The sequence below is a fragment of the Aquila chrysaetos genome, chromosome 15, assembly GCF_900496995.4.
Source record: "Aquila chrysaetos chrysaetos chromosome 15, bAquChr1.4, whole genome shotgun sequence".
Taxonomy (NCBI): domain Eukaryota; kingdom Metazoa; phylum Chordata; class Aves; order Accipitriformes; family Accipitridae; genus Aquila; species Aquila chrysaetos.
In genome coordinates this window covers 3,583,175-3,609,261 of record NC_044018.1, presented here as the reverse complement: position 1 = coordinate 3,609,261, position 26,087 = coordinate 3,583,175, and the positions used below count along the sequence as shown (strand labels likewise).

At 43.8% G+C, this 26,087-nt stretch overlaps 1 protein-coding gene across 6 annotated transcripts in view; it reads right to left on the bottom strand.

Moving 5' to 3' along the window:
• The window catches only part of MTMR9 (myotubularin related protein 9), a 39,462-nt gene that overhangs the window by 5,430 nt on the left and 7,945 nt on the right, over positions 1 to 26,087 (bottom strand). The window contains exons 4-11 of one of the 6 annotated variants that reach the window (XM_041128944.1): positions 21,787 to 21,960; positions 19,552 to 19,769; positions 17,752 to 17,913; positions 14,349 to 14,490; positions 13,542 to 13,762; positions 11,280 to 11,431; positions 10,452 to 10,549; positions 2,265 to 2,335 (exon numbers count right to left, since the gene is read on the bottom strand). In XM_041128944.1, the coding sequence (XP_040984878.1) occupies positions 2,309 to 2,335; positions 10,452 to 10,549; positions 11,280 to 11,431; positions 13,542 to 13,762; positions 14,349 to 14,490; positions 17,752 to 17,913; positions 19,552 to 19,769; positions 21,787 to 21,960 (1,194 nt within the window). In that variant the 3' untranslated portion in view covers positions 2,265 to 2,308. The other 5 variants (XM_041128942.1, XM_041128943.1, XM_030038075.2 and 2 more) reach the window with 5 other exon arrangements.

Genomic DNA, 26,087 nt, shown 5'->3' with positions numbered 1-26,087 from the left:
TTAACTGTACCTGCCAGTCTGACTCAGTGTAAAGTTCTTTTCTACACCAGTATTGTGCCAGGATGGCAGATCCCCCAGACTGACAAAGAAGCAGGAGTGATTTAATAACCCAGTTGCCTCCTCCAGCACCGAGGCAACAATTTGGAGAGTTAAACTGGCACAAACACAAGGTAGACGGAGCTTGCAGCAAGCTGGCCCTGAAACTGCCCCATCCTCCAGGTTCAGCTGTGATCCAAGGCCTCCCTGATACGGCCCAGCTGGATAACCCTGCCTCCGAGAGCAGAGGAGATTGCCAAATTGTGAGAACACAGAGCCCTGCAAGATAAGAAAGGTAAAACCGAGGACAGAGGTAGGCTTGTCGAGATGTGATAGGTAGCTGCTCAAACATGCAAGAGGAAAAACCTCAACATGGGAAGGCAGAAAATCCTAGAGGGGAGAAAACCCAACCCCAGATCAGTGATGGCATCTCAGCAGCATGGATGTTCCATTCCAGCTAGCAGCCGAGGCCAACCCTCCCACCCGATGAGTGCCTGTCTGGGCAGCAAAGACACTTCAGGTGTCTTTCTCAGTGGTCAGCACAGCCTTGTAGCTCACTAGTCCTCACTTGTGTATATCCTGCTCACACAGTCTCTGTCCATAACAAAAGGTGCCCCAAAAAGTGCTCCAGGGAGAGAGGAAGGGTTAAAAGTACTGAGAAGCTTATATGTTTTATATTTATCATGGTATCTGGATTTTAAGGTTTTGTGGGTTTGGGTTTTTTTGTTTGTTTTTTTAAATCCATGTCCTAGAGACTGCAAACAAGAAAAGCCAGTCAGAAGTTCAGAAACACACTAACAGAGGAATATTGGAAATGCAAGTAAGAAGAGCCAAGGGGAAGAGAGTAGGACGTGTTCCAACAAGCTGCTCTGCCTCTCAAGGCCGTCACGACAGGGAAGGGAAAGTCAGATCTGGGCCAGGTGTTGAGGCAACATTCTCATCAGAAAGAAATCCAGGGAGCTAAAGAAAGGGAGAAGGGACAGCAAAAGGTTGATTTTAACTCAGGAAGGGGGACAGCTTGACCCTTATAGCACAACCCTCTGTCTTCCTCACTCACACAGGAGGTGCCATCTTCTAACAGCAGCTGAATTACAGATTTAAGGGTGGTCCTAATTTGGAGAGCAATGTATGCAGACAGCCCCTAAGAGACCCAATTCTTCAGTAGTTAATCCTATTTCTTTTCTTCCCCCCCACAACAGTTCCAAACCAGCAACAATTTTAACATGGTGTCACTCAGGTACAATGCAAGCCCAAGCAATGGCAGTGTACAGACCATTCCCTACTTCTAGGAGGGGCAAATTATTAAAACACAGTAAACTGGTAAACTCCAGAGCATCTTTTGCACAGCGTGTGGTGAGGCACTCTTCCGAGCTGGGACTTGCATGTAGCACTGCCAAGAGGGCCAGGGCAGGGACCAGGGTTACTTGGAATGACTTCTGCTGTTGGGAGTCTCCAGCAGCAGATGAGAACCATCCATCCTCTCATAGACAGCACAGTGCCACGGAGCTGACAGCTCCAAGAGTGCTCATGTCACTCCCCCCGCTCTGCTTCATGCAGCCACCTTCTTCCTCTCCTTTTCCATGTAGCATCCAGAAGTGCTCCTCTGGTTCAAAGCTTTCTGCAACAGCTTCTCTCCCACAGCCTCAGGCTTAATCTCCCTCCCACCTCCTCCTACTTACAGGGTTTTCATGATCTCACCCCTGCTCCCCCTCTGCCCACTTGCTGAATTTGCACACCTTCCTCGCAACCTGCTGTGCTTGGATAGCTGAGCAAAACCAGCTCTTCCCGGCCTTCCATGACACCTGGAGACCCAACAGAGCTCTTGCCATAGAGATGTGCTATCCCTTTGGTTTGCTGCTCTGCACGGTACAAGGCTCATGCCCACAGCGTATGGTATTTCTGTAGACCACCTATTTTTAGTCCTGTTGACGATCACGCAGATGCTAAGTGCGTGGCTTTCTGTAACATTAGTAGTGGGCAAGGATTGAGGTATGCCCTCTCTTCACCCCTTTAAGCAAAGACAGAAAGCTACAGTAGGAAATGCTACATGTTTGATAGCTCAGACCCAGGTTAGTACCTAGAGCTTTGATCAAAGCTGTACAATAGTCAAGCAATCTCTGTCCCAAACAGTAAACACACAAGAGGCACATGAGAACAGAGAATTTTGCCTGGACTTACTCAGAAAATGCACTTCTTCAGTCAAGACTGATGCAGATGAATTAACTCACTTGAGATGACACCAGCAACCTATGGCAGTGGCAGGACCAGGACTTCAGTCTCCCACACCCCAGTCCAGTGCCTAAAAAATTAAAAAAAAAAAAAAAAAAAAAAAAATCAATTGTCCTTCCAGTTTACATGAGGCTCCAGTTGCTGTGACAGAGCCGTAGACGACAGCTCATTAAGCCGCATTGGTTTTCACCTTACACATCTTCCCTGTGACTTAATTATTAAAAGCACCATTGCAATGTTTAACACCACAGATGCCGACTCAGGCTGCAGGGCTTTTCCCTTTTGGCTGGGTTACTTATCCTTACCAGTTTTTCTAATCCAATGTGCCACATGGAATCACAAAAAGCTGGACCAGCACAAGTGAGGAGGAAAAAGAGGTGGAGAACAGCAGCATTTTAATTTAGCATTGCCAAAGCCTTCCCCATTGTGAAATGACAGCCTTGCCAATTGCTGGCAACACAGCCCAAATACTTTATGTATTTTATGTTGTGCAAGTGTCCCTTCAGGATCTGTGCAGGAAAGCCTTTTTCCCAGCAAGGCATAGCTTTTTCTCCCCCCCCCCCCCCCCCCCCCCCCCCCCCCAACCTATGGAAATATAGAAACCAGAGTCCTGTACTTACCCCACTGTAGTCCAAATGTCTTTTTTCTCCCTGAAACAACTGATTAAATAAGAAATGGACAGAATTCTCTTCACTCTAGCAGCAGTGTCATCAGGGCTTCAGGGAGAAGAGGTTCAGGTCAACTGTAGGTCTCAGTCTAGTGCACCAAGCACTGCACTTACTCAAAGCTGTTCCTACACCACGTCTAAGCCACTGGTGAACACAGGCTTCAAGACTCCACAACCACGGAGGATATGGCCATGGTATCTTAGATGTTCTAAGCACCACAAAAAATCACAGCTGATGAGATGAAGCACAGCACACAAAAGGCAAGCAGTTCTCTGCTCAAGAAAACCCCTTAACTCTGAAACAACCCTTATAACTGCCAGAAAGTTTTTGACAAGAAAGTTTTTATTTCATAGCATCAAGGAATTACAAGTCAAAAGGAAATGGCTAAAACAGAAAATACCCTGTAGAAATGTTGCGCTTACCTTGCTGCGGCATCTCAACAAGTTAATTCATGTCAGGAAAGAGACACCAGGGAGCAAATTTTCTGTATCTCTTGTACTTTTGAATTATCTGCTTGCCAAAAGGCTGACAATCTTTTTTCCTCCACACAGCGATCCCAGACTACACCCTTCAACCCTGAAACTATTACCCTGTATGGTACCACTACTGATTGGGATGCGCTTAGTGCAAACCCTGGATCAGCATCTTCCCAAGACACTTCCCACTGGACACTTGACTATCCACCTCCTCGCAGAAGGCTCTCCTCCTCCCACACATGTTCCTTGTGTGAAGATTTACATCCTATACGCACATGTCAAGCTCAGACCATCAGAACAATTTCAAAAAAGGCCATCCCAGGTACATGAAGCGCTGCCTGACAAAGTAGGTGCTAGAAACTCCTGGAGCTGGACATGGCTGGGGAGACAGCCTCTGGCAAGCTCTAAGACTAGGGGCTGTAATTATGCCCCTCTCTTTAAATCAGCATGAATGATCCAGTCCACTAGCTTCTGCTTGGGACTTTGGCAAGTAATGAATCAGCTTTTAGCTACTGAGATTAAGTACTCAAAATTACACAGAGTTGGGGTGCAGCAATCAGCCCCCTGAACAAATAAGCAATGTGTTCTATATTTTTCATCCTATAGTTCAAAGGGAATATTGCTTTTGGCGCTGTCGTACAGCTATGAACCAAATTGATCCTCTATATACAGTAACAGTTCCTGTAAACTGTTACAGCCTAACCATACAAGCTGTAATAAAGCTGATTTTAATAACTACGCCCAGTGTCTTTAAGACTGATATAACATGCATTTTACCACAGTAAGTCAAACAGTCCATTTAATGGACATTTTGTTCTTATGGTATCCCTCATTTGGCGAGCTACAGCCTTCCCATACACTGCACAGCAACATAAAAGCCTTCAGCATTTACGGCAGAGTGCCCTACCTGCACAGCCATGACCCATGACGCTTAGGACTGGCTAAAAGGTAAATGGCAGTAAAAAGAAGAGTGAGCTTCAACTCATTTTGTGTAAACAAGCACAGAAGTACATTCTCCCTAAAAAGCAGCAGGAGCAAACACTGAAGTTATGTGACCAACTTGGTGAATTCCCATAGAAATTCAACAGCAACTTTGTGTCTTTTATCCCAAGCGAAAGTTTTGCTCACTAGATCAGCAACCAAAAATTGTCCACCCCCCCCCCCCCCCCCAATATTTATATGAGAAACAGGTTTTCTCCTCTTCTGTGCAATGGCTGGGTTGTCTGCCAGTCCTTTAAGGAGGAGGGAGCAGATTCTGAGCATTAAGAGTAAACCCTCCATTAGGGAGACCTGCAGCATCAGATAATGTAATCTAAAGCCATCAGCAACACTCTTGCAACAGAACATCAAAGGATCATTGTCTCCAGCTCTGAAAGACAAATACCACAGGCTTGTCTTGACATTTACACAGCAGGATAAACTGTGAGAAACCCAACACAGTCCAGCATCCTTGAGTTACATTCAATGCACAATAGTAGTTCCTCCTCATTGTCTTCTTTCACTGCTTGGGGGCAAAAATTGACAGCATGGAAGAGAAGCCTACAATGGCACTAAACAAAAACGCTTGGGTTTTCAAAAAAGAAATGTCAATGGTCTCAGTCTGCTGAGTTTTAGCTTCCTCAAGATCTATTTGTGCCACAGCATGTACAAGATACTGGGATTTGGATGCTGCACAGTCACCACCAGCCAGAGGAACCCAATATTTAATGAAGGGAGCTTGTGGACATCCCATCTGCAGGGGTTAAGTGGATCCCCTGCGAGGCTGTCGCTTCTCAGGATACTTGTAGGAACATAATCGCCTTCGTACTCCCAAACCTGCAAAGCCTCAAAGCTGGTCAACAGGTTAGAGAGGGGCGAGACGGGACAGATCTGATGCCAGATCACTTAAGAAAGGGAGGCTTGGAAAGCCAGGCTAGAGTTCAAGTGAGTCACAGACCAGGCACCAAGCGGAGTCTGCCTCTGTCTTCTCCACCCCCTCCCATCAAGTGTTTCTACACACTGAATCAAAACATCATGTTTTACACCAGATATGGGCTAAAGAAATCCATCACAGCTGCCCTGAACAGCCAGTTTGCACATTACAAGCTCTTTAAAGGCATCGTGTTTTCATGAGTGGCATCTCAATTGTAGTTTGAATCCAACAAATGGCTTTACATCCTTTCAAGTATTCCACAGACTTTATGTATTTGGTTTTAAACTGTTGAACTAATGATACCCTCTTACCCATGCTCAAATAAAAACATAAGAAGAAAAGTTAAATAAAAAGAAGTTTCAACACTTGATCAGATAGTTATTTTCTCCCCTCTCCTCCAAAAAGCAAGTTTAAATCAAATCAGGCTGCCTGATTATAGCTAAAAATATTTTAAAATAAACCCACTCTGTTTCACCTGGGACTTTTGTGAACATTTTGCACAAATAGGGACTGAGTATCAATCTTGTCACATCAAAACCTTCAGCACCCTTCACAGCACAAGCTGCAGGGCAGCACACACACTCAGAGTCTCCATCTGCTGAAACGCCAAAAGCCACAGAAATTCTTCACCTTCCAGAGGAGTTGCAGACACCACAAATGATGCCACAGGGAAACACAGCCCAGTGGTTCACAGCCTACTGACCCACCAGCCAGGAGAGATCCAGGAGTTTCCATGGCTCACAGCCTTTGTTTCCCAAGAGTTCTTTCTCCTTTTTTTTACTCCTTCCCCTGGCAAGTTCACCAAAGTACCCCACCTCCCTTAAAAAGGAATAGGTAACCGTGACCCCAGGTCTACTGATGGACTTCTTGCAAGGTTTTGCTTCAGTCTCAACCACTCTCCCTCTGAAGGCATCTGCCTTCCTTCCTTTAGAGAGTTCAATACAAGCATAAAATCTTAGCTAATTGAATTGTTTATCCATCATGTGCAGAGCTGGTGTCAAAGGACCAAAATCATGGGAGCAGAGCTCAAGCCATGCACAGACTCAGGGTCTCAACCTTCTCCTTTCCACGCAGCCCTGCAGCACAAAGCCCTCTTGTACCATCACAGCATGTGTTCGACTGTAAAAGAAAACAGTTTCAGGCAAGAGCTTACATCCAAGTCACATACACACCCCCCTCCAATGAAAAGTGAAGGCAGTACTAAAAAAGAAGATTCAGCACTGTAATTAAAGAACTTTTTAGAGTCTTCAAGGTTTTAATTTGAACAGACGTTTCTACTATGTTCTCAACATATCTACAGCAAAGTTTACAGCCACTTTGTATCTGTTTTTCTCCCCCCAAATGGCTAAGCAATTTGAGCCATGATAGTTTTTCCTCACTTTTTTTGCAATATATTCAACACCACAGTGGCTGGGATTCTGTACACATACAGCATACATCTAACAATAGCACACAACTCCCAGCCCTGTTACTTATTTCATTAAAAAAAAAAATAAAAAAAAAAAAAATCAAGATTGATGCAGCAGCCAAGTCCAATTAGCAATTCCAGATGTTTGGACAGAAGTGCACTCATCACTTAAATTTGTACTAGTTAACAGATACATAGCACAAATCACACAGTGCTACTCAATGTCACACAGTTACAAAAAAGGGAGTGCTAGTATAGACATTTTCCCCTCATACAGGAACCTGTACACGATAGCACTTTCCAAGGCTTTAGCAAAGCATACATTAGACGCCAATATGCTGTACAGTGCAATTTAAGTTATATCATATGCAACATGGACAATAGTGCACTTAAACCGGTCGCCACATTCAAGAGTTAGATCAATACAATCAAAATATTGAAGGTACATATTCCCTTACTAAAACTGTGCAAGTTAGTTCCTTTTCCCTTTTTTTTTTTTTTTTGGTAAATGGCAGAGTTTCCACATTGATTGACCCCAGAGTTTGGGGGAGGCAGCCCTCAGTGTCCAGCTTATTACACAAATAGCTATGTGCAAAAGAGCAGAAGCAGGGGTGTCAGCAAGAGCGTAAGGCAGTGTCAGACTGAGGAGCCAGAGCTGGGCACTGCCACAGTGCTTACAGCTCAGGAAGACGCAAGTAACCTGCAAACAGGGTGTCAGTGACTTCTTGTGGCAGAGTCCAGCAGACATCCCCCCCTCTAAGAGCAAGCAAGTTGATCATCAATATTAAATATGTGAATAAATATGATGGACATGCAGGTAAGCAAAGAACTGGAGTGCTCTGGTGTGTATTACCAGTAGCCACCTGACTGGAGCCTGGGAAGCACTGGGAATGAAAAGGTTAAAAGAGAATGTACAAGTAGCCTGACATAAGAGGTCTGTGAACTGTCTGCTCCCAGGAGGACCTGCAAGGGTCCACACATCTCATCTCAACTCCATCATGTGCAATACCTTGCAGGACCGCTCCAGGTAATGTCTCATGAAGGTGATTATTTGCAGGTTAACTTAAGCCTCCAGCTCCTGCTGTTTGCTGTGAATATGAGGTGATACATGGCAGAGGAATTGGGGAAGAAACTGCTGTGGCTGCTCAGAACGACACTAGCATTTTCATATGAAGGGTGTGATCCACACTACCACTAAGCCAAGACAAGCACACAGCACTTGGGTGCGGATTCAGTCCTGAAACACAAGTCGAGGATGAAATGCCAGCTCAGAGAGAATTTTCTGCCTTTTGTTAGCTGTCACAGCTGGTTGCCCAATTTCCTCAGATGCCTGCAGTTTGCACAAGAGACTAGAGCAGCCAGGCAATTAGATCAAAAAAAACCCCCCTTTGCTTCTCTATTATTTAGCTCAATATATAATTACTATGTTAGGAAATTACATAACCTTTAAGTGTGTTTTACGTATAGTCTATTATGGGGAAAATAGTGCCTTCTGAATCCTTCCCATCTGGCTAGTGATAATGTATTTCAGATGTACAGAAACAGTAGAAATTCTGAACTGGATAGGGATACAACACCCAGGCAGATGCAGATCCCACAGACATAATCTTAAAGGGTGAGCAATAATTTTAAGGGCTTACATTTGCAACATATCCAGAAAGTAGCTCCAGAAGCCAGTGTTTGGAGGTGGAAGGCATGGCAAACTTGTGCCTCCCCTGTTACGTGGTACCAATCACCAGCCACCCTGAGAAGCATTCTTTACGTCAGATTTGATTTAGTGAACGAGACTGTCGCTCTCCAAACCTAAAAAGAAACTGGTATTACAAGTAAGGGGAATTAATTCTTCTGCCTTAAGTGAACAATGGTTTAAAAGGGATCTTTTTATTCTTTTAAGCCAGATGACTTTAGGACTAAGTTTATGTTAGTCAAGAAGAACATAATTAAGGAAATGACGACTGAATCAAAAGGCATTAAGGTAGCACTTAATCACTATCACATAATTTTATATAGCTTCCTTGATTATAGAACTTTTCTTAGAATATATTTAGTGGTTACATGATTTTTGCAGATTGCTGTCCAGATACTTCTATGACGACTAAAGATCCTGCATTTCCACATATATCTATCTTTGTGAAGTGGCTTTTAAATAAATGCAGCTTCATTCCAAAACAGCATAAAGTGTCATGGAAGCTCAACAGTTTCCAAAGAGATCGACACTGACCTAACGCAGCTCCATTCATTTCAGTAGAAACAGGCTAACAGCAAGCACCTTTTGAGATAATCCCAGCCACATGCGCTGTTGTTAATTCAAGTCTTCTCAGTCATGTACAGCTACTAATGGAATCAAGCTGAACGAATGCCTAAGTGAGTTAATATTTCAGACCCACTCTTATGTGTCTTTTTAAAGGAGAAAAATCTCTAGTGAAAACTCTGATTTTATAAAAGCAGATTGCATTCACAGAAACACAAAGATCAGCTACAAAATACAAAGTTACTTGGAAAAAAGCTTATCCCTAAAGTCTTTAAGCAGTTTTAGCAGCTACAAATGACCTAAACTATTAGCATTTTTTGTAGTGTGGTGGCCTCTTAATCTGCAGCAGCTACCTGATACATTAGATCACCTCAACTCCTAACTTCTGCTTTTGATGTTTCACAAACCGTGTAGTAAGAGCATGAGAGGAAAAAGCACACCAGGTGGAGCAAAAGTGTTTTGTTGAGTTGTACATTAAGTGCTGCTCTTGCTCCCTAGCAATGCTGTGAACCTGTTCAAGTGTACAAAAACAGCCAGTACAGTCTGAAGTTTCAAGAGGGCAGCTTGGCTCTAGTTAAAAGGACAGCTCTGAGCCACTGTTCTGCAAGTGAACACCGCCACCAACTACTTAATCTTTTTGTTTTCCAGGTAGAATTAAAAAAAAAAAAGCTTGTTATTCCTTAGGAGATATTTGTCCACGAGGGACAATTCCACCTGAAGGTCATGGCTTAAACATTAGCAGCAGAATCCCTACTTCAGTTCTGTATTGCACTGAAATTTCTTGCTCTGGTTTGGTATTCAACTTACTGCTCCCAAGCCAATGCTTAACACAAAAAAACCAAGTGTTAGATGTGAAGGCTACTGAGAGTATCATATAGACTGGCAGAACCTGTAGTTAGATTATACCATTTTCTAGTTTTTCCAGGAAACTAAAGAACTAAGCTGCCTTACTTACTCTTGGAGAGAAAAGGTGCTTTCAGACAAAAAGCCTTTACCTATCTGTACATAACTTTGTATTTTAATCCTGCCGAGTGTTTAGAGAGTTCAACAAAACCAGAAAAAGTCCAAAATAAATCTGAAACATCCCGTCTCTTGGCCCATCCTGGTCATCCATACAGTTGGGTGGAGGTAAGAGTTCCAGCTTCTGCTGACACTGTATGCAATTTCGAGACAGAAGAGCTGCCAAGAGGGGACACTATGCCCAGTTGTGTATGTCTTCTGTAAACAAAACAGAAATCCCTCCCAAAAAAGCAGGGAGGTACATAGCATGACGTGAAGGTTTCAGCAGTGGGAGGACTGAGGGTCAGCTGTACCCAGAGGGCTCTGCAATACATGCACTTTCCATGTTTAGTCTTTAACGTAAAGGGGACTGGAAAGGAAAGACCTGAGGCAAAGCCCTGCCAACTCACAGGTTCTCCTGCATCCTATCAACTGTTTCCAACTGTGCTAGCTGCCTCCTCAATGCATTAACCTTTGCCTGAAGTTCCTTGTTGTATTTTATAATGCTGATCATTTCTTCATGGGCTTCGTCTAGGAACTTGGAAGGCCTGTTCCACCGAAGAAAGACACCTGAAAGCCCAGAAACAGCACAAGTGAGAAGGGTTTCTTGTTACAAGGAGGAAACATTATTTATATTCCATCAGCTCTCAAGTAATGTGCATACAGTTTATGCATTTTTTCCTTACCCTCCCTGCTAAATAGTATTTAGAGAGGAGGGTCAGTATTTCTAAGTTCACCATTCTATTAAACAAGGTTAATAAAGAAAAAGTGAGGGGTTTTCATTCCTTTTTTCTCATATACTGATCAGACCAATCCATATTCAGCCTCTACCCTGCCATCACAGCCTGCTTGCTTCACTGTAATTAACTCTTCAGCATACATGGGATGGAGAAGTTTTCTGCAGCAGGGAAGCTACTGCACACAGACTACCCTGGCCAACATGGTCAGTAACAGAGAAAGGGAAGTCTTGGCTGATATAGAAAAAAAGCCTGAGGCCTGCAGAACGTCTATAGGTTAGCACAGTATTTCTGCAGTGATATAGCCTAAGAAGTTAAACGGTACTAGTAAGGCTCCCTGGCAAAGAGCGGCATGTCACCAAACCTTAGAAGGAGAAAGCATTTATGCCTCTGGTGATGGCACATGCCAAAAATATTTTGGAACAGATTTCAAAGGGAGTGAGATCACCATCAGCTGAGATAGACTAAACACAGAGCAGAGAACAGCAGTGAACACTTAAGAAGCTTTACAAGTAGCCACAAAATATATATTGCCTGTAATAAAAAAAGCAAGCCTGGCTTACCTTCCCAGAGCTGCAGGCTCTGTGGGGCAACGGAAGGCCAGATGACAAGGCTGTTGGCCTCAAAAAGAGGATTCTGGAATTTGCTCAGCTCTTCAGACCTGTTCACCCAGGACCACAGGGACATAGTCTTTTGCTGCAGCTTCAGTTTAGACCTAACAAACCCATGGGAACAAGTTAGCTTTCACTTTTATACTGTAAAGACTCATTTTGTCAGAACCCTGCAGACTAGAAGGCCACAAGCTTTTCCACATGCTGCTAGCTCAGACAATTCAGGCTAATCCCTTCAATACCTGTCACCAACACAGCACAGGCTGTAAACCTAACGCAATTTACTCAACCTGGCCGATTACAGTTAGTTTCGAAGAAAAGACAGGGAAATAACATTTATAAGTTGGGCGGAAGCTAGCTGCCTTCTGTCCAGATGAAGAATCAGTCACCTTCCCAAAGTGGTTCGACTGCCAGGTTTTGAAAGGGATTAAACTCCTGTGTTAAGATAGAGCTGGAAGGTGTGGTAGGTCTGCATCAAGAAAGGATCGTAGTGCAATTCTCAGAGTACATTAAAGCAGTGTTATTGCTGGAATTGTGCGATGGGCACGTCTGATTAGGTCCCTCCAGTGGCAGGAAGCATCCAAACACAGAGAGAAATCACCGCTGTTTTCCTGGGTCAAACCCAACTCCAGGAGTTACACAGGGGTCTCTATTCCTTAGATTCTGGCAAACATCATTCCGTATGCACTAGCAAATTGAATTGCCACCCAGGCAGGAGATTCACCATCCCTGTGAATGCTTCAGACAGCACAAGCTTAACATCAGACTTCAAACATTTTCTGTGCTCACAGGCTGACATGTTCAGATGTGACAGGCAGGTTATTACATGTAACATTCAATGCTCTTTCAAATTTCATCTTATTGGTTTCAAGTCTAACTTGGTTTTGCAGATGACCAGTTCAGCAGCCCTGCAGAAGACAGAAGAGTCTCTTCTAAGCAAGGATTACTTTAAGGGCAGGGAGGTTTACAGGAAGCTTTAAATTGCTTTCCTTATCTGTAATATCAGTTCTATTTTTGCCTTCTACTCATTCAGTGGTCTTCAGTTAAGCAGGAGACCATCAGACATGGTCTTACTGGAGTCAGGAGTCCCAAGAGGAGAACTGCCAAGTTCAAAACAGGAATCCAAACCTCTCTGGCAGCTGCCATCTGCTGCGGGAGGCTCCAGTCCTCCAGGGCTCCACCTTGTTTGCTACTCCCAGCAGCCCTACTCAGGGCATGCCTAGAGCTGCCCCACCGGTACAGCACAGCATCTAAGACAGGCTAGGATTCTGAAGCTAGGTGCTGGTCTGCTCAAGTGCCTCAAACGCCACAAGCTTGTAAGCAAGCTCAGCACAGGCCTATCATTACCTGACAAGGTAGACTCCAGCAGAATGCAGTCCTGGCTGCTTTCTTTCAAAGTTGCACAAGCATCCATCTGAGAGCTCATAGCATTCACTCAGAACCTCAGCCAGTGCAGATTGACAATTCACTTTTCTCCAAGTCACAGGTTACAGCTGGAGGGATTTTTGGTCCTTCTGGTGAAGTTGTACTACTGCACGGCCAAAAAGACCTCAAACCTAATTGTGACGCTCAGAGCCAAACAAGTAAAGCTTTTGCCAAGGTGTAACTGTGAGGCAGATTCTTCTGACAGAGCATCTTCCACTGTTTCCACTTTCAACAGTTAATGGATGATGCACAAACCAAAGCTTTCCTTTCCTGGGGGCGTCAGGACCACCAGGCTACAGGGTCATGTTCCTCCCTGACAAGGTAAGAACCAGATTTTCCAGCTTTGGCCTGCGACTGCCTTGACCTTCTCCTCCAGGCCTGCACAGACAATTTTGCTTCCCACAGCTATGACTCACAACATTGTTGAACTTTAGCTGTTTATTCTTTTATGGAAAGAGTTTCTGTGTAAGAGACTATATAAACTGGTGATGGGTGAAGATTTTTCAAGGCCACACAGGGAAACAGAAAAGACAATCTAAGGTATTAGCTTGGATTTGGAGAAGACTAATTCAACTCCCTAACCATGCCACAAATTTCTTTAGTCACACTGTCCCACCTGTAAGAGGGACAAACTCCCTAACATTGCATCAGCCTACATAACTGCAACAAGAGAGGCTCACCTGTGCTAAGGGAGACCGCACAAGCACCATCACCCTTTTTCAAACCAAGAGACTTTTTTTTGGTCAGATACAGATATTTAAAGGGTTCAAAGCAAGCATCCTCACCAACCTTTCATTTTCGTTGTTTCCCAGGAAAGTCCCAAACTGTGAAGCGTAAGCATGTTCAAAGAGCATAATGAGGAACTGTTCGTTGAATTCAAAAGAGCAAGGGAACTGACGAAGGATTTGCCACACACAGTCCAAAAAGAGGAGAAACACTGGGGCCTCCCATTTCTGCTTGCTATTTGAATAGGCTGATTGGGCACAGCGCTGCTGAAAAGGGTGACCAGCCTATACATAAGAATCAGAGAAAGCATCACACACAAAGTAATGGGATGTGAGTACATGTACCAAACAGACTTTAGAGCTAGTTCTGTCCATGCAACTATGCTATTACTGCTCTTTTCTACAACCGTAATGTCATCAAGCATCCAGTAACAACCTGCTAGCAACCATGACCAACTTTGCTGCCTTTTTCAGGTTATGTAAATAGCCCTGTATTTGATCAGAGAATTTTACTAAGAACAAACTGGTGTAGGTGCACCAAAGGACCAGGCTGAGGACATTAGCTGCAAAAGTACAAAGAGTAGAACTAAAGTTTTGTGGTTTAGTCTGAATAGTGTTCTCTAAAGAGATGTTCACTCTGAGCACACGAAACAGGCAGTTCCCCAAAACCAAAAAACTGCCATGAGAGGCAGAGGCCCCACAAAGTGTCAGAGATACAAATGACTCAGTTAATGATGTTGCTCTTAAGACAAAGGCCATTCACACTAAGCAGGGCTGCAACAAGGCCCAACCTGTTTGCTGCCTCTCAGGCTATTTCTCAATACAACTGTCGCTGGAATAGATTGCCATTTTGTCCATAGGCATTTCTTACCTGCAGCCACTCCCTCACAACAAGAGATTCAAAGCCACGTATGGTCCTGCACCTTGGATCCAAGATAATCTGTGCCAGAGAAGTTACCTGGAGTGTTGAATCAGTTCCTTCAGTCCCATGGACTAACACTGATGCACCTTCCCTGTCAAAGAAAAAGACGGAAAGGAATAAGAATATGAATGAGCAGAACACATCCCAAGGACGCACGCATCCCAACGGATGCCATGACATCCATGGACACCAGTGTCGCCACCCTGACAATGCTGAGGTTTTGCTGGCTCTTTACCCCTTCTTCCCTCCCCACCCCACACAGAAGCATACCACCTTCTCCACCTGGATCCTCACCAACACTAACCAGAGCTCTGCATCACTTAAGGCTTAGTTCCTTGCTAAGCATTCTGGAAATCCCGACCCTTTGCCACATTGATGGAAGATGCACAGTGAGATCTCCTTTGTGCTTCTCACTATTTTGAATTGGTAACTCTTTGAGCTATAGCATGGAAATGCACCTCAAAATTTGCTTGTGTCATTTATTGTTTTGCTAAGCACTCTGAAATCTTCCCGTAAGCACTGCAATGAAGACATATCATCCCCTCAGATGCTCTGCAAAACAATACTATGAGATTCATGCTCAAACCTAGGCCTAATTGCATTTGGGCCTTAATTGGCGTTTACTGCAAGAAAAGTAAGCCAATAAGCCAGTTCAGGATAAAGAAAGAAGCGGCAGAGCTTGGCTTCCACAAAGGCTGCAGAGTTGGTGTGCTGAGCAGAGAAGCTTGTCAAAGAGCCAAGCACAAAGGCTCCTCACTCACCAGCCAGCACAAGTGAATCAGCAGAACAATCTGAGGAGCAGAGGGAGCTCAGAGAGTTTGGGGCAGGAAGGTTTTGCAGCTTGCTAGGGGCCCATGCGGTATCACTCCCCATACTTCAGTGGGGACTGTCCAGGACAGCCGATTCCCTCCCCTCTTCCTCCATCCTAGGCTGTGTTTGGATACAGTATCACAATCTCATCCACGTGCTCCTGAAGGAAGGACTGGATGGTATTAAATGGTGTTTATTCCCCTTACTCTTCCCAAACCTTGACCCAATGTCTCACTTCTGCCACATCCTTACACTCAGAAAGGAAATTAACTGCAGGTTGTATTTCTTTCTGTGCAGAGACCCAACCTAAGCAGCAAAGCGTGGATAAGAAAGATCTACCAAGCAAGTAACCCTGCACACATTACTTGCTTTTTGATGTGAAAAGAATAAAAATCTCTACCTTGAATACTGCAACATCTTTGTCTATAGTCATATGTCTAAACCAAACCCAGTCCCTCTACAGTACAGATAATCTTCAGATACTCTCTCCCTCTCCCCAGGCAGTGGCAGATAAAGAGGCTGCTTAACAGCCAAGCACCATTGCAAAGGCTAACTGCAAGCCTATGCACTTCTTAAAGTGGGGCACACCAGGATAACACGAATTTCCCCTTTCATCTTTCAGGCCCCAGACCTTTAAGATGCTGCAAGATCCAGCCCAGCCATTCCCTCCCCACAGCCAATATAACTGAACCACCCTTGTCAGCTCAGCTACAACCTCCAGGCTCTGAATGAGGTGGGCCAGGCACCAATGCTGAGCTGGCCTGCCACAGCACCAGGTAAACAGAAAAAGCAAAGCTGAGGTTAAAAATGATGAAATTGTCCACTGTCCCAACAAGCCAGAAGAGTTTCGTCACTGATCCTTCTCATTATACACATGCAGAAAAGAATTACAGATAAAACTATTGATCAAGAGCAATCCTTTTCTGGCACAGTCAATAACTAAGCAGGCACTGTCAGTGCTTTTAAAAAGCCCAGCAGTTCATATTTTAATGCAGTAATTCTATTTTACCAGTGAGACTGCATTTCAGCCTATCTGTGTATCTGTATAACACATTGCCTGGCTGGTATGAAAACCGAGGTTTTCCCTGAGTTTTGAGAAGGGCTTTCACCGCTCAAGAGCCACAAAGAAAATACATTTAGACCCCTACATTTGGTCTTACAAACCCTGGCACCTGACAGCTAGCTTTTGCTCTCCAGGCTGAGGTCTGAAGACATTTTGAGGACAAGTTAGCCAAGTCAGCAGTATTTATTAAAGAAATGTCAGGTTAAAAGAGGTCACAAGCACTTATAAGTGATGAACAGGATTGCTTAGATAGGACTATGGGGATAAAAATTTCAAGAGGAAAAAGCACAGGACGATTTCTTGTGGAAAACAAGGAAATGCCGTTGTTTTAATCACTAGAAGCGAGGTGGGGTATTGTAAACTTTCAGCTGAAAAAAAATGACTTTTTTTAAAAGACTCTGTGTTCTCACTTTACTAGTGCTACCAAACAGCATTTCAGATGGGCACAAATACAGGCTGGGTGGAGAATGGATTGAGAGCAGCCCTGAGAGAAGGACTTGGGGGTGTTGGTTGCTGAGAAGCTCAACGTGACCTGGCAACATGCCCTTGCAGCCCAGAAAGCCAACCGTATCCTGGGCTGCATCCAAAGCAGCGTGGCCAGCAGGTCAAGGGAGGGGATTCTACCCCTCTGCTCCCATCGGGTGAGACCCCACCTGGAGTCCTGCGTCCAGCTCTGGGGTCCTCAGCACAGGAAAGACATGGACCTGTTGGAGCAGGTCCAGAGGAGGGACACAAAAATGATCAGAGGGCTGGAATGCCCTCTCCTATAAGGACAGGCTGAGAGAGTTGGGGTTGTTCAGCATGGAGAAGAGAAGGCTCCGGGGAGACCTTATTGCAGCCTGCCAGTACCTAAAGGGGGCCGACAAGAAAGCCAGACAGGGACTTTCTACAAGGGCATGTAGTGATAGGACAAGTGGTAATGGCTTTAAACTGAAAGAAGGTAGATTTAGGTTAGATATAGGGAAGAAGGTCTTCACTGTGAGGGTGGTGAGGCGCTGGAACAGGGTGCCCAGAGAAGTTGTGGCTGCCCCATCCCTGGAAGTGTTCAAGGCCAGGTTGGATGGGGCTTTGAGCAACCTGGTCTAGTGGAAGGTGTCCCTGCCCATTGCAGGGGCATTAGAACTAGGTGATCTTGAAGGTCCCTTCCAACCCAAACCATTCTATGATGATTCTAACCTAAACCTTCAATAAAAATAACTAAATTGTATTGGTTGCATCAGGCATAGGATTATACCTTAACTGGATGATCTAATACCTATTCTTAGTCAAGACTTCTTCCCTCAGGCTTGTACTTCTGAAAATGCAAGCATGATTTACTAGAGGAACATTCCTTAACCATGATGAAACAGTATCTTGCATGGGTACAAGCAAGCCAGTTCACGGTGGCCGGTTATAATACTTAAAGTGGAAATAGCAGTATTTCACAAGCAATCTGTAATGAGTGAATTAGAAACTCGAGGCTTTCTGAAAAAGATTTACCTGTCAATGCACTGAGCAGCTAGACAAGCTGCAGTTAGTATCTCTTTGACATGAGTCAGCCAGTTGGAAGCTTCCAGTTTACTGAGCCAGCGGTCCATATTGTGCGACTGGTCATTACAAGCTTCCACAAGTTTGATGAGGCTTTCCTGCAGAATATTAAACCTTTGGGAAAAGCAAAATATTATTGAAAACATAAGCAGTAATATAGCAACCAGGACAACATCCTCACAGAAATACACTGATCTCAAAATAAAGCACTACAAGTTATATGCAGTTATTTCAAAAAGTACGACCCTATAGAAGTCATGTGTCCTCATTCAGCAAACCTGCTTTCACTGGTAATGCCAAGCCATGGCTAACTGCCAGCAAAATACCACTCTCTAGACATAAGAAGTCTCTTACCTTTCAAAACAAGTTGCTTCATAAGGCATTACAACAGTAGGGCCTTTTCCTTATCTTACCTGAACTCTGTGTGCGTTCAGCCATATCTTACACTTTCCATATAAAATGTGTTTCAGTAGTCTCACTCCCATTACCAAATACAAGTGTGACTGCAACCTGGCATGGACATTAGCAAGTGTCAGCCGAGCTTCAAATGCTCCACCTTCATTCTCTGTACTACACCAGAAGTTTGGGGGGAATTTTAACCTGTAGAGCTGCAACAGTAATCTGAAAGCCATCCATCACAAGGACACAACCCCACTGTAACACCGGAAATTTTAAACTAGACTCAACTTCTCAATGTAGAACCACACTAAGATTAGTTTGGCTAATTTCTCAAGAATGTAAGAAAACTGGGGGGGGGATGGAACACATTTTGTATCACTTCTGCATTTGTTGCATTATTTCGTCGAGCCCTGGAAAGCTGGTATTGAGCAAGCAGCTGATAAAACCAGATGCTTCTCTGGTCTTGTTTCACACTGTGCCTTCCAGGGGCACTAAACTACTGACACCAATTCCAGCGTGTGCTCAGGTCTAATAGAGGATGCAGCTAGCAGACTAGATCTCAGAAAAGCTGACGAAGCCAAGTAATAATAGCATGAGATATTTAGTCTTCATATATTGAGGTTTATTCATTCCTCTCTATCTGATGCTTTGTCCACCTGTAGAATAATCAACATCAAATTTAAGCCCACATAAAATTTTTAGAAGCAAACCCAAATACTTCAAAGCAACGGCCAGGAAATTCCTTATATTAGCTCTTCAGGAGCTGGCCTATACAGTGATGCAGGGAGTCACTGCTTTCCAATAGCTCCAATAACATTACTGCATGCCCATGTAGAAGGATTCCCTAAAACTAAGGCTTAAGAGCAGCTGAACAAAGCCAGACTAAAAGCCTATTTCACGTAGTAACTTGTCTCCAAATGACCAAAAAATATTAGATGTCCAGAGAAAAGTACTCGGTAAGAGGAGCGTGACTGCCGCAGAACAAATCCTCACCTGCAGAAATTTTCTGGCAAGGGACTTGCTCATTCCTGTGCACTACTGCAAAGGGGAACACAGGAAGGCTGGAGTGCAGCTATAGATGGTCAGAGAAAGAGATGGCACAGGGAGATGGCCTGATGTTCTGAACAACCTGCTGCAGGTTTCAGACAAGGAACCAAACACAGCTTTCCAAAGCCAAATACCTTTATCATCTACATATCCAATTTTGCCAAAAAAGGAACGTGACCCTGTTGACAGGAACCAGGATACTCAGCCACTTCTTACAGAAGCAAATACTTTATAGAGCTAGCGTGGCTCTGCCAATGCAACCCTACAAAGCCAGGCACAGAGGAGAGCCTGTGTGATTTCACCCACCTCTCAATACATTTGTGAATCCTCCTCCACTGGGGATAGTGCGCTTCTTGTTCAAAGCCCCCTCCTTTGGCCCTGGCCTGCTGGGCAACATTCAAGGACCTCGTATCAATGATGTAGCCACGCTTGCCGGGCCGTAGCGTGGCATTAATAAGCTTCTCGTCTTCTTTACACCGCCTCCCATTCGTACCTGTAAGAGGCTGGCTACTTCGCATCATGACCTATGGGTACAAATAACCATGAATTAGGCACTGGAAATGTAGAGACTTAAGACTGAAAGTCATCCATCACTTGAGCTCCAATACAAGAACTGGAAGTTTAAACTCACTATGCAAGGGACACCCCTCCATTGGTGGATTTCTTAAGAGTCTGTAAATACAGACTGCAAACTCATGCATTAGGTCACTGGGTCCCAACACCAGGTATGGAGAATGGCTCTCTAGAGTAGTGTGCCACTGAAATTCACACAGGATACTCCTATTTTCCATAAAAACTCAGGTCACTGTAAGAATGCCTACAGGAGTGAGATAGCTCAACCTTAAAAAGCTTCCTCCATTAGTTTGGGGGGAAAATTGAAGTGGGGCTCTCCTGGCTCTCCAGCTCTTCTCTGTGGAGTTGCACCAGCAAGTGCAGCTCTCACCCCACCGCACTTCCTACTTCCATCTGCTTCAGGTTCAGTCCACCACACCTGGACACAGACAAGCAAATGCCCTGATCTGCACTGCCTGATGCACAGAAACGTCTCTCTAATTCTTCCTACAGCTGCTGTTCTCCCTTGCCCTGAATCCTTCAGTTCTTTTAAGTACAGTCCCTTGCAGTGACTTAATTTATTTAAAAAACAAACTAGAAATCCTTGAATTGAGTGATCATTTGGCAGGCCACTTTCTAAATTGCAGACATCATCTTAGAGGCTTTATTCCTTTAGTTATTCCTGTAGTACCACCTTTGTGAGCCACTGAACTGGCTTTCCTGCTGATGGCTCCTTTATAAACCAACATTTTCAGGATTGTCATCTTTAACATCTCTTCCCAACTCTGTTTTTAAAACACTCAAGTCAGTCATGTGTTAAAGAAGCCTCTTAGGTACAGTTCTACCCAGCGGCTAGACTAATAAACCTTAGGTGCACAGATTTATGAGCTGAGGTTTCTCTTTAGTAAATGCCTTTCAATTCAGAAAGCATCCCAGCAGCTCAAATAACTAAAATGTGAGGGCAGCCAGTCAGCAACCCCAACTGAGCTCGAGAACTCAGAGTCAGGAGAGCAACGTGACAGACAGCGTTACTGTCACAAGTTCAAGCACTCTGAGCCAAATGCTATTATATTCCTCACACTTGAAACATGCACAATTCAGAGACCTAATTGAACAAATATTCCTTCAACAGTTTTCAGTCAAGCTGAGAAAAAGCAGAAAGCACGACTGTTATGAAGTTGATGGATGGCTGATTTTAAAGCAAAGCAAAAAACCCCAAAGGTACTACTAAGTCAGACTAGACATCCTCTAATTCAGGGCTTACAAATCTTGGCAACAGGAGCGAGAACACGTTAGACCATTTGACTCAGAAGCCTGGATTAAGTTTACAAGCCACAGGTTGGACATCTCAGCATCCTCAGAACTGGTTATATCAGCAAGAGATACAAAGAATTACTCAACAATTTCACAAAGTGCATTTCTTAATTATAGCGTATCACTCGGATTTTGGCTTGTCAAAAGGTGGTAAAATCTGCGCAACACCAAGAATTTGCTACTCCTGAAACATGTTATACCGACAGGCTCAGAGAACAGATTGTTCTGATCGCTCCTTCGACAGTTACACAGCAGAAGCAGTGCTGGCTCTGGGCACGCTTGCTGTCATCATGACTCCATTATGAAGGAGACAGCCCACCACCCAGAGACAGGACAATGTGGTTTCTGCCATCCTTTCAGCATGAAGCCTCTTGGCAGACAAAGCAAGTAAGGGTGCCAGCAGTGGCTTTACAAGTCTCATCTTGATCTTACTGCTGTGAGCAAGCTCATGCCACATACACTCCCAAACAAGCGGATTAATAGCTATTTCTAGGATGGAGATTACTCATTCCATCACCCAGAACCAGTTTCGTTGCATACATTTAGTAAGCTGGAAAATAAAACAAGCAAACGTCTCATGAACTGTATTAAATCTAGAGCACAAGTTGTTTTTTCATTAAGCAAACAGATTCACACACTTCCTTCAGGTACAACCATTACTCAAACGCATCTTACCATCCCATTCTTCTTATGGTAATAGCTGAGAACTGGGAAGCGACTGCCATGGCGAAACATGGCAACTTTCCGAAGCGCTTCATCATCGATGGATTTGGGGACAATGACAACCGGAGGGTAGGAGGGACAGACAGAGAATTCCTTATTGATGCAGCTTAGACGCCATTCATCTGTCTGAAAAAGATCAGAACATACAGGCTTTGCGTCACAAAACAGATTACTACTGTTACAGCATAACATACTAGGGGAGAGGAACTTCCATATTCAGGATAAAGCACACACAGAGTAATACTGGGGATCTATTCAATTCACACCACAGATGAAAGCTCAGTTGTCACTATTGGCATTATCACTTTTGTTCTTCCAGGAGCCCAGACCCCCTGCAACAGCATAACTACACTAATCGGTCAGATCAAACCCAGCACCATATTTTGTCTCCAACAAAAATGTGGCAAAAGAGATGCTATTCAAGAACAAACAAGCCTGGCCACTCTCTGCAGTGCACTCCTCATCCCCTCCCTCCCAGATGTTGTATTACAGACATTAGAAGGTGTATCCTTGCCTAGTCCTTTTAGTATCCATTTATAGGTCTGTTGACTGATTATTTTTTCCCCACACCTCTTGATGCTGCCTGCAATCATAATATCTTGTTGCAGCAGCTCCCAGAAGCTCATTACCCAGCGTGCAGATAAAGCTCGTAAGCAATGGAAGAAATTATCAGATGACTCTGGTTCTTGAGGTGCAGGACTTGTTGAACAACGGTTCCCCATCTGGTTTATCCACATCCTCAACAAACAGCACAAAATAAGCCCATGTGGTCAGAAATGGGTGATTGTGGCTTTTAATTATATCACAGACACAGTAGACAGCATGTCTGCAGTACAACCTACAAGAGAACTTACTGCAGATAGCTTCAATCTCACAGGAAGTAAGAACATGGTATGCCTCTCAGGGAGACCCCAGAACAAAAATGTATTCCTACATTAGCAGATTTAAAGGAAAAAAAGTTGATTTAGATGCAGGTAACACAGGCTCAAACCTCTATCTGTGCTGAGAGCAGAATTAGTAACACTGTCCACAAGACAAAGGTGGCCAAGAAAGGCAAGAATGTCCACCAAGTCCAGACAATGAAGCTGCTTTGAGGTTAAAATTGCAATTTAAAATTTCCAGCTTGGTTCTTTTCTATGGGCTCTGCTTTACGTAAAGCACTACAGCTTTTCCTCCAAAAGCACCTCCTGGAACGAGCACGGCATCTAAACACAAAGGTCTCATCATGAACTCCTGTAATATAATTTTTCAGCTTCTAACAGCCAAACATTTGTGAAAAGTGCTGAATATTGGCACCCTGCACCCTCACAGGCACTTGGCATGAAAACTCAGGCTACCTGATATCCAGGGTCAGACACAGGACTTGGCTCCATCTCAGGCTAAACCAAAGGTCAACAAGCAGCATCACATAAGTTCAGGCTGGAAGAGCTGACAGTGCCCTAACTGCAGCCTTGGACAACCCCAGTCTTCATGAAGGGCTTGCTGCTTCTGGGCTGGTACCATACCACTGCCTCCTGCATTAAGGACACCATCCAGGTGATTTTTTTTTTTTTCTTTTTAGTTCCTATGCACTGACATGACACAAGTGTGAGAAAGCAAACAAGACCTTAAGTAACTCCTCAGCTGAGGCGTTTTCGGTAGACTGGGAAACATTTGCGTGCCACGGCAGCAGGCAGTGACCTTATACAGATGCCATAAAAAAACCTCTGCTCATTTGTGTTCAAAGAAAGTTTCAGCTAGACAAAAAGGTAGGGGGATAAAGCAGGTATCACAGAAAGTAAGAGAAGAGCATGACAGTTAAATTATGTGGTAACAGAACACAAAAACCCACGTCGATTCAGGAAGGTTGGTTTAGCATGCATTAATTACACAGCTCTGATCAGAAGTAGGTCTCTTCCTCTCTCTTTCAGAGAAAGAACTACCTCTTGCTTTACACCTCCTGACTGGTACCTGGTTATATAAATCAATCTGACTAGCTCACTGGTCCAATGGAGAACTAGGATCAATTTAGAAAGGTTTTCTGGCAGTGAAGTCTTTCCATCAGATGAACAAGCTGAACTGATTCACAACACTATTTCATCATCAGTAAATCCAAGGCATGGGATGTGTGGCATAGGAGACAGGAAAAATTGTCCCTTTTGGTGGCAGCCTAAGAAAAAGATGCTGAGAATGGTACACGTTGTGTGCATTATCATCAAGAACAGCAATTGCTACCTGCATTCAGTAGCCTACCCAGACAGTTTTGTGCTGTCCCTGTTGTAAGCTTATTTTATTATTCATTAGCCTCAAAACAGCTTCTCTGAACATCTACATTTTATAAAAAGCAGAGGTTCTCCCAGATGCAAAGTTAAATTGCCTCTGGCAATCACGTCATAGGCAGAGATGAAAGAAGTTCCGGATCACATAAGGGAGGCTGGCTGGTCACGGCTCATGCTTTTAATGTGCCAACATTGATATTTTTTATAGCTTTTTGGGGTGTCTATGTTAAATTATGGCAGATTTCATATGATGGTGTGTAATTTGTCTGCAGTGAAAAAATATGCATGAATATAGAACTGACAAATACCTTACTGCCACACAGGACTGTAGGGAAGGCAAAAATCAAGACTCCATGGTATGCTTTCTGAGAGACTGGCTGTCACCGATACCACCAGTAGGAAAAGGAATGGAAGAGTATCAACCTGATTTGTCTCCCACTTTGGTAATTTAACTCTGCCCATAACCTCCTCTCCTGACCATTTATAACACAAGACAGATGATACTGTTATGTCATCCAGTTATAATTTCCTGTGACATGGGAAGGAGGAAGAGAGTGGCAGCAATTAGCACCATGTGTCTTCTGTAGCATAGCTGCTTCTGCAGAGATCCAGTTAACCTCTGCAATGCCAGCTTCAGACTGCTAAAATACACTCCAACATGAATCAGATGATAGTAAAACCCAACAGTGCAAGATGCTTCTTGGCTTTTGCTTGGGATGTCTGCAATTTGGAAGAAAAAATTGCCGTTACTAACTGGAAGAGTGAGGTAACAGCAATTCAACTATGTGCAGCTACAGGATGCAGATACAGGAAGCAGTGAAAGAGAAGAGGTGGACCTCATCTTCAGACACCACCAGATAAGTATGCTGCATGAAAGTCAGAGAAAGTACAAAGTTAACATTTACTTCTCCCAGCAAGAGATCTGTACTTTAGGGAATCAGAAAAAAGTTAATTCCAGTTAAGGCTAGAAGCAGCAAAGAATTGGGGGATGAGCAGAAAGGGGAGGAGAGGAGTCCAAAGTAAGAAAGCAGAAGTATTTTCTTAAACACTGCGCAGGATTAACTCTTGTATTTCTACTTTTCTTAACCTAGTACTTTTTTAGAGATACTGATTTTCAAATGTTAGTGAAAGGCTAAAACAACAGTTATCCTTCCTCCCAAAACTTATAATTGCTAGGAGAGGTCATTTTCTACAAAACAGTGTGAAACAATTCAAGCTCTACTAATAAGCCATAAAAGAAAAGTCAAGAAACCAGCAGGGACCTTGAAGGATCCTGCAAGCAGCAATGACAGAGGCCATTTCCAAGGAACAGGCAGAAGGCAACAAGCCCTGTTAGTAACAGAATGTGCATGGACAAGAAGCATAACAGATGCAAGCAAATATTGATGCTTGTCCGATAAGAGCAAAATATGAGCTATCCACACCATTGCAAAACAAACCCCAAACCAGAAAATTCATGTTTTTAAGCAGCTCCTGGACAGTGGATAAAGCACAGTTAGCTGAACTGTCTAGAACCCTGAGCTCTTTCCTACAACAAAATGGAAAGGAGAAAAAAAAAAAAGGGAACGAAGAAAGTTAATTTGGTGGCAATTAAATACCTACACGTTAATTATTCTGTTATTGTATAAACTTCACTTAACTTTAAGAAGAAACTGATTTTCCAAAGTTGCAGTTTGCAGTATCCTGCAGTTGTAAGAGCTGGCAGAAGAGAAACCACTCCACCCTGACCTATTAGCTCTTCTCTGCCTCAGAAAAATGTGAAAACCCTTGCCTATGTTCTAATTCCATTCAGTCACTCACTATTTATGCAGTAGTACAGTGAAGAATACAAACTTTTTACACACATTTCACCTGACATACCTACAACCAATCCAGATCTCATGTACTACCCAGTGCTTCAAGCAAAAACTCAACACACAACCAGAAGTTGGATGAGCAAACATTAACTATCCTGTGCCTCTTTTACTCCATTCATATATTTGTCTATAGTATCTT